A 13650-nucleotide genomic window follows, 5' to 3' on the forward strand; every position below is an offset into this window, starting at 1 on the left:
TCTCCAGCACCACATTTCGAAGCTTTCCAGGTGTTTCTGATCTACTGCCCTAAGTGTCCAAGTTTCAGCCACCCCACAAAGCCATGCTCCAAATATAGCATTTCACTAGTTTCTTTCTCAAATTTAAGTCCAATTTGCTGGTAAAACTATTCTTCTTCTTCTTGCTAAATGCAGCTTTTGTCATGGCAATCCTAGATTTAATTTCACAAGTACACCTTCCATCATCTGTTAACAAGCTACCCAAATGTTTAAAACATTTCACGTTCTCCAGTTGTTTTGGTCTATCTTTATTGTTAGTAGGGTTGGTTGTCTCGAAATTTTCATTACTTTTGTTTTTTTCCACATTCATTTTCATGCCATAGCACCTTCCAATTTCGATTAGTTTATCAATCACACTCTGTAGCACAGTTTCTTCCTTAGCCATTAACACAAGGTCATCTGCATATTTCACAGTTTGAATAATTTGCCCTCCTACTTTGAAGTCACCGAGCCCATCCAGAGCTTCCTTGGTAAGGCATTCGCTGTACAAGTTGAACAGAATTGGTGATAAACAGCATCCTTGTCGAACTCCTCTTCCAATCTGCACACTTCCTGTCTCCCCCCTGTCCAGTCGTACTCTAACTTTCTGATCCATGTACAATTTGCTAATCAATCTTCTTTCATGCCAATCGATACCTGTTTCTTTCAGGATCTGCATTAATTTGGTCCAGTTTACCCGGTCAAATGCCTTCTGCCAGTCTATGAAGCAAACACACAGTTCTTCATCTATCTCCAAAGTTCGTTCCGCTATAATTCTCATCATCCCAATTGCATCCCTGGTTCCTTTTCCTCTTCTAAATCCAAACTGATCTTCTCCAAGTACATCCTCTATTTTCCTTTCAATTCTTCTTTTAAGTATCTTTGCTATTATCTTTGCTGTATGTGCAATAAGGCTTATTGTGCGATGGTCGCTGCATTTTGTAGCTTTTGTCTTTTTCTTTAAGGCAATCATTGTCACTTCCGTAAAGTCCTCGGGCCATTCCCCAGTTTCATATATGGTGTTTATTAGTTTTGTCAGTGTTTTCAAATCACCTTCTCCCAGTAACTTAAGCACATCTCCAGGTACATCATCATCTCCTGTAGCCTTTCCATTCCTCATGTCCTTGATAGCTTTTTCCACCTCACTTTGTAAAATATATGGTCCTTTCTCATCTGCATCTACTTCCTCTTCCGGCTCCACTTCCAAGGTTTCTGGTCAATTAGGTTGATCATATAGTTCTGTAATATAATTTTCCCAAATTTTCAGCACTTGTCTCTGATCTACTATTCTATTCCCCTGGGAGTCTTCGATGCCAATATTTTGAATCCCATGGTTCTCTTTCCATCCTAGTTCTTTTGTCTGCATATACATCAAATCATAACATCGTGTTCTTTGAAATTCTATAATCTCATTACATATCTTCTCAAGATATTCCTTTTTGGCCCTGTCCATGGCTCTTTTCAGTTTATTCCTCAGTCTCCTGTATTTCCTCCTGCCTTCCTTCATTATTTACATTCTTCCATTTCCTTTGCTCCTCCATTTTACTCATCATCTCCTGTGTAACCCATGGTTTTCTTGCTGTCTTCTCAACTTTACCAACCAATTCACTAATAGTATCTAACATGCATTCTTTTATATTGTTCCACTGCACTTCAGCAATTCCACTTTCACTTTCAATTGCACCCTTTGTCTTTGAGCATATAACTTCTCCAAATCCCATCTAGGTCTGCGCTTTTGGAATCTTATAATTTTCTTCAACCTGGTTCGAAACTTGGCAACCAGTAAGTTGTGGTCAGAGTCAATATCTGCCCCAGGCAGCGTCTTCACATCCTTCACACTGTTTCTGAATCAATCACAAGGATGTAGTCCAGCTGATGCTGCCTCCAATCCCCAGGTGCCTTCCATGTGTAAAGTTTTCTCTTTGGCTTCTTGAACCAAGTGTTGGTAACAGTCAGTCCGTTTCGTTCACAAAAGTCAATAAGCATTTGACCCCTGTGATTCCATCTTCCTAGTCCATGTGATCCAACAATATTCTGATATGGTTCATCTCCAACAGTGCTATTCCACTCTCCCAATATGATGCTGTTTGTGTCACCTCTTCCATCTTCCTGAAGAATTTCTTCAATTGTGTCATATAGTTTTTCTACTTCTTCATCTTCATACTCTGATATTGGCATGTACACTTGCATAATCAGTATATCTACCGGTTCCGCCTTTAACTTCAGAGGAATAATTCTGTCATTACAAACAATCTTCTTAACAACACTCCTCACTACACTTTTATGCACCACTATTGCTACACCTCTTTCAGCCCGTTCACCTCCAGAATAATATGCTGTATAATCACCACTTCTTATTTCACCTTGTCCTATCCACCACACTTTGCTGACACCTAAACAGACACCTCATTCTTCTGCATTTCCGTTGTTATATTGTGATGACAGGGGTGGTTAAAACAAAATAACTAAATTACTACGTCAGCCCTCTCTCTTTGGCTAATCCCACCGTTGCCACCACTGTAATACTGTAATGACAGGGGTGGTTAAAAGCAATACTAAATCACTACGTCAGCCATCTCTCTTTGGCTAATCCCACCTCTGTCACCACTTACTGTGCCACAACGATTGTGACACAATTATTGTCCTTATAAATCTTATCGCTGCCACCAATTGTTCTGCTGTAAGGGGTGGTATTTAGTAATTACCAAAAAAACCAGTAGTTCACAGTAGTCTACTCTCTGTTGGCTCCTGTCCCTCAGGAGCCTCGCCCTTTTCTCTGTCTTATTCTTCCTGTACGGACTGTTGTTGCTCCCTGGCTGTGAGCTCACAGTTCCCATAAAACATAGGGTAATGCAGGAACTGTAAGGGGAAGGAGCCTAACGGGTTGTACCAATAAAGTTCTCCACTTTTCCATCCTACTCTATTTGTCTAGTATCTACATACATACACATATATACAGGAATTAATGCCGACTGCTGTCAAGTAGCACAAGGTTCACATATACTCATTATCCCCCCCTGTACTGACACATGGTACCCTATCCTGTTCTGTTGCTCACTTTAGTCACTGGGTTTGCACTTTAATAATATCACCTTATATTTCATGGCTAATATGAGTAGTTCGACTTACTTGAGACAGAGATGCAGACAATCGCCAACCACCACTTGTCGTTTCCATGACGGACATAGCCTCCAGCTACACTCCATGAAATGATGGTTTGATTAGCCTCCAATATTTTCCCTTTCAATACTTTTGTACCCTGAAATTGATGGCTCATCAACTTCCGGGAGGGTGAGCTCCCGCCCCTTTCTGACGCTATTTCTAAGGGTGGCTAGTGCTCATTGGATCATTACTTTTCACGGTGGCGAATCACGTTCTGCCAGCCTCTGTCTACTCAGCATTTCTAATTCTCCCAGTGTTTTACCTTTATGAGCGCTTGCTTCTGCGTTGTCAGTGCGGCTGTGCTGAGCTAAGGCATTCCCTTGCGCTCTTTCCCTTCCGCGTTTCACAAACACTGACCTTGTGTCAGCATAAAATCTTTTTAACAATCCAAAACATAATGTTGATGCCCCCCATATTACATTCGTACATTTGGGGCATAACATCCATTCTCAAATTCTCCAGCTTGCCTGCTTGATTCAAGGTCCTTACATTCCATGTTCCAATCTTGTAGCCGTGATGTTCCTTCTGATCTTCGCACTTTTTCTTATCGTAACGCCTGCATGACATTTCCTCTAGAAACACTTCCCCCCCTGGAGATCCGATTGTAGGAGTAGTTTACTTCCGGATTGTTTTGTCACCAGGGGAAACATCTCGCATACATGGTATCTCTGTTTTTGGAAAGAGACTATCCAGGAAAAGGGATAATGTGGTAGTTTTTCCATTTGCTTTCCACATCGCAGTACAACAGCCATTCAAACCGCTCTGGTCACGCCTGTTGCTATACAAACTTGAACCATCTCGAGCATCATTTGCTCTGTGCTTCAAGTCGCTGCTGATAACGCTGCTTCTGGCATCAGTTTTTGGTTTTTGGTTTCTCTCTTTGTCTGATGCCTACCCTTTGACCTGTACAGCAAGGGAGGCTCTGCCAGTAGCTACACTACCGCTGGTATAGCTCTCAGGGTCCTTGGCATACTCAAAACCCCTCACCACGATAGGGTGGAGATACCAACGAGGGAGGGTTAGAATATTCAGAATTAATTAAAGTTAATTCGCTTAGTGGGGGGTGGAATCCACCTGGGTCCACTCGGCACAGCGGCCACTGATTGACCTATTGTAGCCTGCCCAGGGTGATCATGATGATGGAGAATTTGGTGGAATGAAGATTGGCAGGGGAAACCAAAATACTCGGAGAAAACCCACCCTAGTGCCACTTTGTCCACCAATATTCAGAATTACCATTGTTATTTCTAGTGACTTGTATGTGTTCTTCATATCTTGCTTTGAATGTCCTTCCTGTTTGAGCTGTATATTTTAGTGGACAGTCAAGGCATTTCATTTGGTGGGAGTAGGTTAAGACTGTATTTTTTTGCAGAGATACTCATTTATTCTGAATAATATTATATGGTAGCATTCTGTTGCACTTTTCACTTAGTGTTAAATAGTTCTACAGTCCTATGTGCTTCAATTTTATTGAAACTTATTAAAAGTGTTTAGTACATATTTCGACCTAAGCGGTCATCACTGGGTATTCACAATTGTGGGTAATGAAACTGCTACCTTTCTGCATTGATGCATAGTTGTTGATTTATGGTTTCCCTCTCCCATGCATGTGCATTCTTCTTGCTGTGTTATGTACCTTGTCTTGTTTTCAACTGCAATTGGAAACCATACATCAACAACTAAACATCAATGCAGAAAGACAGCAGTTTCTTCACCCACATTTGTTAACACCTGATGATGACTGCTTAGGTCAAAACACACCATAACAAATTTTTAAATTGACTAACATTTAACAAGTTTTGATAAAATTGTTGCACATAAGACTGTAGAATTAATTAACACTAAATTTATCCTGAAATTAGAATTTGTTACTGTTAGGTGTTTGAGTTGGAGGAGTTTCGTAGAGAGCGGCTTGAAGATTTAGCAGTGCTGCTGCAGAAAATATGGCGTGGCCATAGACAGAGGAAGGAATTCTTATTAAAGAAGAACAGCCAAGTTGTCATTGCATCTGCTTGGAGAAGTTGGAGAGTAAGTAACTCTTGTTTGTTTCATTTCCATGATCTATGGTTCATATTCATAAATACAAATACAAAGAAGATTGTATTTGAAATGTAAATAAACAGCTGAAGTCACATGCATTACATACTATGCTTATGAAACAAATATATATTTTTTAAGTGCACTGTGTCAGCTATTCTCAGCCTTTTGCTTCTCGCATCTCACTAGTCCCTTTGTCAAAAAGCTGTAGTTGCACAAAAGTAAAAACAAAGCTTTTATCTTTCCAAGAAGTGTAGCTTTACAGTTACAGCTCAACTCCAATATAGCACCACTGTTTGTTCCCCACAGTATATGGGGTTGGTATATCAAGTGTGGTGATAAATCAAAATAACTATATTATTTCAAAATTCTGCAGATTGAGAAGAAACAAAATTTCAGTAATCTCAAAAGAAAAACAGAGAACAAAATTGAAATCTACTTTTAACAGTATTCCATGGTTATTAATACCTTGGCTTTGTACAGGGCAGCATTAAAAGTCTCATTTAGATGATATAGTACCATATATGCTGTGGTCAGCATTACATACTGTTCCTTAAACTGTATAGGTTTTAGGGGATCCAAATTCAGGCTGGATTCCCATACCAAGGGAGAATAAAATAAGTTATAATACCCAGTCTTCTCTTACACACTTTCAAAGACTGAAATATTCTTCTTACACACTGATAAAATCTAGGCAAGAAATTTAGCTGTATGTACAGTACAGTACATGAAAGAAAGTGAAAGTATAGTAACATGATGTTATATTACACATTATTTAATGCTTGGCTGTAAGTGAGGGTGGTGTTATATAGAAGGTGCTATATTTTGTTTTGGCTGTATACATAATTTTAATCATTAATAGGTGCTCTTAAGGATTTAAAGGTTGTAACCTTTTGGAGAATGTTTATTAGCATCAATGTATAAAACAATATCTTCTCGGTATGTTAACAGTACTATTATTAATGTCCATAGTTCCATAAATATATGTGCTGTGGACATAGGCCATTGGTACAGATAAGAGTAGTATCTTTATCAAAGTATATGTCATATGATTCCAGGTGATGTTGTGCCTTGATTTACCATCAGTAATTTGTCTGCCTTGAAACAGTATATAGTACAGACTTTGATGCAAATTTTGCAAAAAAGTATCATCAACGAAATTTTCTTATATTACTTTGTGAGAAGTATTTTAATTCTTTTTTTCTTTTGTTTATGTTTGATTTAGTCATTTATTCATTACTATTTCTTGTTTTTTTTTTTCTTTTAAACAAAACTTGTGTTGAAGAAAGTCGTCTTCTGGGATCTGGCACCGTGTATTCTTGATTTTAACTGACGTTTCGGAGGAACATATCGCCTCCATCTTCAAGGCAGTTGAATTGCGTTGCAAATACAGAGAGCAGTAGCTGCAAGACCAAGAATACACGGCGCCAGATCCCAGAAGACAACTTTCTTCATAGTCATCGCCGTGAAAACCTCAAAACTTACAAAATTTGTGTTGTTTGAAATTTGGTCTCATATTTTAAAATTAATTTGTTTTTGTGATTACTAATTAGATAAGTTTAATATTCATATGAATTACTGAGGACTAGCACGTAGGTCGTACCGAAAGTCACGAGCAACTTTTTTTGCATGCAACCTGGGAACAGCAGACGAAAGAGAGTACGGTGGTAGGTGGAACCAGCTGTTGTGTTAACCTTGAGTGTCTTGTGACGTCAGTAGCTTGCATCACTTGACCAGTATCACTTCTAACAAAATGGTCGTCAACGATATGTTGTTTTGGCAGCGTGCTGTCATCGAATTTCTTGTGAAAGAGGAAATCCCTGCTGCAGAAATTCACCAGAGACTTCAGCGTGCTTGTGGAAGTGTGTGCATGGATGCAAGCAGTGTTCGAAGATGGGCGAAACATTTTAAAGATGGGAACACCAGCATCGAAGATGAGCCTCGGAGCGGTCGTCCTCGAACAGCCTCAACTGAACGCAACAAGGAAAGAGTGGATGAGATCATTCAAGATGACAGGCGTGTGACTGTGGACACAATAGCCCGAAAACTTGGAATAGGGCACAGTGCAGTACAGGAGATGATTGAAAGCTTGGGCTATAGGAAAGTTTGTGCTCGTTGGGTCCCGCGGTTATTGACCGAAGACCACAAAGGTCAGCGAAAAGCCATCACATCAGAACTGCTGCAGAGATATCGACACGAAGGCGATGATTTTTTGCTCTGTATTGTGACAGGTGACGAAAGCTGGTTTCACCATTTTGAGCCTGAAAGGAAATGGCAGAGTATGGAATGGCACCATTTGCATTCTCCATCAAAAAAGAAGGCAAAGACAGTGCCATCAGCTGCGAAGGTGATGGGCATAGTCTTCTGGGATGCAGAAGGGTTTATTCTGGTCAAATTCCAGGAACCTGGGCAAACCATCAATGCTGCTCTTTATGTCCAGACGTTGCACAAGCTCCATCGTGTATTGCGCAATAAACTTCCGGGATGGAACATCATCATCCTGCATGACAACACTGGCCCCCACGCCGCTTGCCTTACATTGGAAGCGATTGCAAAGATGGGGTGGGAAGTTCTTCCACACCCCTCCTATAGCCCTGATCTGGCACCCTCTGACTACCATCTTTTCAGATTTGTGAAGGATTAGCTACATGGACAACGTTTTGAGACAAGGGAGGCAATTCAGAAAGCAGTATGTCAGTGTCTTTGGATGGCTGGAACAGAATTTTACAGAAGGGGAATTTTCAAACTCCCAGAACGCTGGGAGAAATGTGTACAAAGAAGTGGCGATTATGTGGAAAAATAAAGAAAGGTCTGTAGATTGAGGTGGTGTATTTGGTTTGTCAATAATAAAGCATGTTACTTTACAAATAATTGTTGCTCATGACTTTCAGTACGACCCTCGTAATATCTGAATGTTTTGAAATTTGATGGTAGTTGTTGACTATAAATTAATCTATTTGTTTAAGAAATCTAGTTAATTATGTTCAGTTTTAGAGACTTAAAGTAATTCATCACAGAAAATAAATTGTTTTCTTTAATGATTTCATGTTTTGAAGTTGGCATATGATGACATAATGCTAAGAACAATAACTGAGGCAACTGCTTAATTGTTTGACTACCTAGGAATGTCAAATTGGCATCCACTTCAAAAGAAGAGGACACTTATGGTGTCTGTACAGAGTGGTATGTACTCTGAGTAGTGAACTTGTGATAATTTCCCTTCTGCCTTTGCAGCCAGTAGACTTTGAAATATTTGAACATGGATTGTGCATTGCTGTAAATACACACCTCTCAATATTTTACTTTTGTTATAGCAGCAGGATTGCTGATTATATATTATGCAGTTGAAATTTTCTATAATTATTAAATTCCATAGTTAGATATGACCATACTACTGCCACAAAGTACATATCACACAACTATTAATTTTCATTACTTGCTGGTAATTCAGAATTCTGTGTGAAATATACTATATTTTGTTTTGTACATGGTCTGTTTCATGTAAAGATTAGACACATTCATAATCGACACATAAGAAAAGGCAAAGAGGTAATTTGGATATTGAAGTTTTTATTTCATTCTTCGCTGTACAATGAAGTCCCCATTTTACTTATTTTATTTATATTTCTCCCGTGCTTTGTGATCAGTTTCTTTGTTTCAGCTAAATTATATCAGCATTAAATATCATCAGTTTGTCAACAAATGCCTTGTCTCCAAAAGAAATGTTGAATTGGGGATTTCTCTCTGATTTCTTAAAGACTTATTCTTATATGATAACATCACTACAACCCATGTAGCAACATTGTTAGATGTTTTAACTGTAGTAATAATGAAAATCTACTGTCACTTTCAGTGTCAGTATTACGAGGGGCGTTCAAGTTCTAAGGTCTCCGATTTTTTTTCTCAGGATTGGGAGCAGATAGACACATGCGGTTTTGTTTAAAATACATGTGCACTCTTTGTGAATGCGTGACAGAGATGGCAGAACTCTAGTGGTAGCAGCGAGTGTGAGGAGTGTTTTTGATACTTAAAATGGCCACGTTTTCGTTACAAGAACAGCGAGTAATCATTCGTTTTCTCCACTTGCGTGGTGCGACACCCATTGAAATTCATCGCCAGTTGAGTGAGACATGTGGTGATGGTGTCATCAATGTGAAAAATGTGCGTTCGTGGGCGCGACAATTCAAAGAAGGCCGAACGTCGTGTGACAACGAACCAAAACAATCTCGGCCTCGCACCAGCCGGTCTGACAACATGGTCGAGCGAGTTGAGAAAGTTGTTTTGGAGGATCGCCGATTGAGTGTGGAAAACATCGCCCCCAAAGTTGGCATTTCCGTGGGATCTGTGCACAAAATCCTGCATGAAGACCTGCGAATGCGGAAAGTGTCCTCCAGGTGGGTTCCACGAATTTTGGCGGATGACCACAAGGCTGCACGCATGGCAATGATGAAGGCATGAATGGGACTTTCTTTTCATCAACTGTGACAATGGATGAGACATGGATGCCGTTTTTCAATCCGCTATTGCATCAGCAATTTTCCAGTGGTCAAAACAGACTCCTACAGAAGCGTTCGCAGCGGCCATGGAATCATGGCGTCGACGTTGTGAAAAATGTGTACGGCTGCAGGGAGATTACGTTGAAAAGTGACAGAAGTTTCAAATTTTTTGTATGATTATTGTGTGAGAAAAAAAATCGGAGACCTTAGAACTTGAACGCACAATGTACAGCAAGCAATATGCGGTAGTCACTGGTGTTTCAGTTGGCAGGAATTTAATGTGAATGACTTTGGTGGTGTCCCAGATACTGTACATGTTGCAATTAAGCAGAAGGTTCACTCTTGAATTTCTTTCATGTAGATGAACTTGTGTTTTTCCATTGTTGCAATGCTGTCTTGCTTTCTAGGATCCAGTGGTGAGCCCAGCATATGTCACACCATCCCAGCCTTTATTTACCTCTTCTTGACAATGATGTAGATGTGTGTACATATGACTTTTGACAGTTTTTATAGTCCATGTTTAGTTATTATAGTGTCCATCTGGTGGACATTTCATGAACTCAAAGTAGTTACTGAGCAAGTAGGCTGAAATTGTAACTTTTGTGGCTTGAATTTGGAAGGTACCTGGTTTGAATCTTGGTCAGAATACCAAGTATTCTGGCTGAGTTTTTTTTTTTTTTTTGTGATTTTCATTAGTCACTTTGGACAGATTCTAGGATATGCCTTGAATTAGGAAATGACTGCTTTCTTCTATATCTCCACCAATTCATTATTTGAAAAGTTTTGTGTCAATAGTATAGTAATACAATTATTGACTTTTTGGACATTATCCAGCATTGTGTTTTTTATTTAATAATAAGGTTTCAGATACTGGACTGTGTCTTTGTCCTCAGGTAAAAGCTTACTCAGGGTGATGGATAATGTCCAAAATGTCAAAAATTGAATTTACTCAGTATGATGCAATCACTTAAAATGTGAGTTATTGACAATGCTGTTAAATGAGTTACAAAATACCAAGATATTTATGAGTGATTTTTCCTGAGATATGTTAAATATTCCTGTCTGACAGGATGCAGGTCTTGATATGGCAGATACTTGCATTAGTGACATTAGTAAACAGTGCTCCAGTTCAGACATAATACTAATGGACATTTGACCTTCCTGTAAATATACACACCAGGCAAATACCCTGGAACATGACAAAGTATTCTTCAATACTGTGGATAAGTGTTCATGAACTTCATCTCTGGAAACTCCTTCAGTGATGAGAACCTTCATGGCACAGCATTATACTGCTGCACATTTACTTGCAACATGTTTGATTGGTGCAGCATGAAATGTGCCAGGTGTGATCATTTCATTCCAAGTGGAACAATGCAAAATAATCAAGTCCTTAAATTTATAGCACTCTCCCTGCACTTTTGTGTCTAACTGCAATTTTAAGGCACTGATGTGACATATATGCAAATAATATTAATGTAAAAATGACTGATAAGGGCTGAAATGAAAAGCAGGACAAAATACTGTATTGTTATACCTTTTCTGGTAATGCACGTTTAGACACAGCTTAAAATATTATTACTAGAATTTTTTGGTTTCATAATTACATCATTGACTGTAAAAGTCTAGGCTGTTTTTAGGAAAATATTGATGATCCATAAGTCAGATTGAAGCTGTGATTAGAAATGTAAATAACCAGGTCTAAATATAATGTATACATCCACACTGCTTCATACACAAATTTGTATTTGTACTGAAAAATAGTAGTTTAATTTTCAAGCATATATTTTGTCTGAAAATGGATATCATTCTTCTTATTCTAATTTGTAATCTGATTTCCTAACATTTTACATACGTAATATATTATTATTTATATATTGTACAGATTATTTCTGGCTTGTGATGGAATATCACTTAATTATTCCAGTATTTATGATTCATATGCTAAATGTTAAGGTTATATTGATGGTACTATCAATATGTTTATTATGTTTTAGGCAAGAGAAGAGTATCGTATTCTTAGGCATCGAAAACAGGTGGAATGGGCAGTAAATATAATACAGCAACATTACATTCACTGGAAGGTGAGTCATTAGTTACCTCGATCAGCAAGTACTTTCACTCTGAATGGGTATGGGAATTGTACTTTGTGAGGCACAGTTACTGAGAAGACTAAAAGCACAGTATGAAACTTTTGCCTGCAAAACGATGTTGATTAAAGTGTTGCAAACTTCTTCAGAGTGCTCTGTCATTATCTGGATATGTATGATGTGTTTGTAACAAATCCATAGAAGTTTCTTGTATTACAATTTGTATGAAAAGTACAGGACATAAGTGGGCAGACTCACAGATTACTTGCTTACTTACTCATGGAGCTGAGCACTTCTGGAGGAGCCACCAATTCTTGCAGCTGCTCAATAATTTCCCAGCATTTTATAGAACCTGAAGGTTCATCACTGTGTTCACAAGAGCCCTTCCCTGGTCCTTATCCTGAGCCAGATCAATCGAATCAATAACATCCCATCCTATCTCTCTAAGATCCATTTTAATATTGTCCACCCACCTATGGCTTGGTCTTCCCAGTGGTCTGTTTCCTTCTGGCTTTTCCAAGAATATCCTGTACGCATTCCTCGTCTCCCCCATTCGTGCTACATGCCCTTCCAACCTCATCCTCCTTGACTTGATCATTCTAATTATACTTGGAGAAGAGTACAAGTTATGAAGCTCCTTATTATGCAGTTTTCTCCAACCTCCTGTCACTTCAGCTCTCTTCTGTCAAAATGTTCTCCTCAACACCTTGTTCTCAAACACCCTCAGTCTGTGTTCCTCCCTTAATATCAGAGAACAAGTTTCACACCCATACAGAACCACAGGCAAAATTATAGTTTTGTATATTCTAATTTTTATGTTTTTGGACAGCAGACGAGAAGACAAAAGGTTCTGGACTGAATGGTAGCAAGCATTACCTGAGTTCAATCTCCTCTTAATTTCTTCGTGAATCAGGTTTTGATTTGTTATCATCGTTCCCAAATATCTGAAATATGTCACTTTTTCCAAACATCTGTTTCCTATCTTTATATCATGATTTTGCCCTGCATTTTGGTGATGAGACAGCAACATATACTTAGTTTTCTCATTGTTTACTTCTAGACCAACCTCTTTACTTGAGTCAATTAAAGTTTGTGTGTTTTTCTTTATGGTATCTACATTATCACCTAGTAGATTCATATCATCCGCATAGGCCAACAGCTGATGTGTCCCATTTAATTTCGGTCCCACCTGGTTTCCCTGGACCTTCCTAATGGCATGTTCTAAAGCAGAGTTGAAAAGGAGTGGCGATAAAGCATCTCCTTGTTTTAGACCATTCTGGATAGGAAATTTATCAGACAAATATTTACCTACATGGACTTTACTATACGTTTCGTTTAAACACATTTTAATCAACTTAACTAGTTTCATTGGTATCCCAAACTCCATCAGAATATTGTACAATACTTCCCTCCTAACTGAATCAGGCTTTCTTGAAGAGTATGAATAGCTGATGTACTGTCTCATTGTACTCCCATTTTTTCTCTAATATCTAACGAATGCAAAAGATCTGATCTGTAGTTGATCTGTTACATTGAAACCCACACTGATGATCCCCAATAATTTCCATGATTTATTCCAGCTGTCTTACAGTGGATACACTCATCCATCTCACTCTTCACTCCTGCACTACATGTTTCAGCACAAAGGTGCCATCTTCAGGTGCTTTTCGATTTACGTTAAACTACTTCACTGCATGCCTTGCTGTCTTCATACTAAAATAAATGTTCATCATATATATTGATAAATATTAAATATTAAAAATATTAAAACTGTTCAGGATTTTTTATCCCTACGTCACATCTCAATACGCGAGTCACACCTATCCTCTTCTATCGGAGCACTCTTC

At 38.7% G+C, this 13650-nt stretch overlaps 1 protein-coding gene across 2 annotated transcripts in view; it reads left to right on the forward strand.

Annotated features, from left to right (window-relative positions):
• The window catches only part of LOC111861882 (unconventional myosin-Ia), a 273865-nt gene that overhangs the window by 224448 nt on the left and 35767 nt on the right, over positions 1 to 13650 (forward strand). For both annotated transcript variants that reach the window (XM_033750543.1, XM_033750545.1), the window contains exons 18-19: positions 5059 to 5208; positions 11711 to 11797. In XM_033750543.1, the coding sequence (XP_033606434.1) occupies positions 5059 to 5208; positions 11711 to 11797 (237 nt within the window). The remainder of the gene's footprint in view (positions 1 to 5058; positions 5209 to 11710; positions 11798 to 13650) is intronic.

The sequence above is a fragment of the Cryptotermes secundus genome, unplaced genomic scaffold (genome assembly GCF_002891405.2).
Source record: "Cryptotermes secundus unplaced genomic scaffold, Csec_1.0 scaffold180, whole genome shotgun sequence".
Taxonomy (NCBI): Eukaryota; Metazoa; Arthropoda; class Insecta; order Blattodea; family Kalotermitidae; genus Cryptotermes; species Cryptotermes secundus.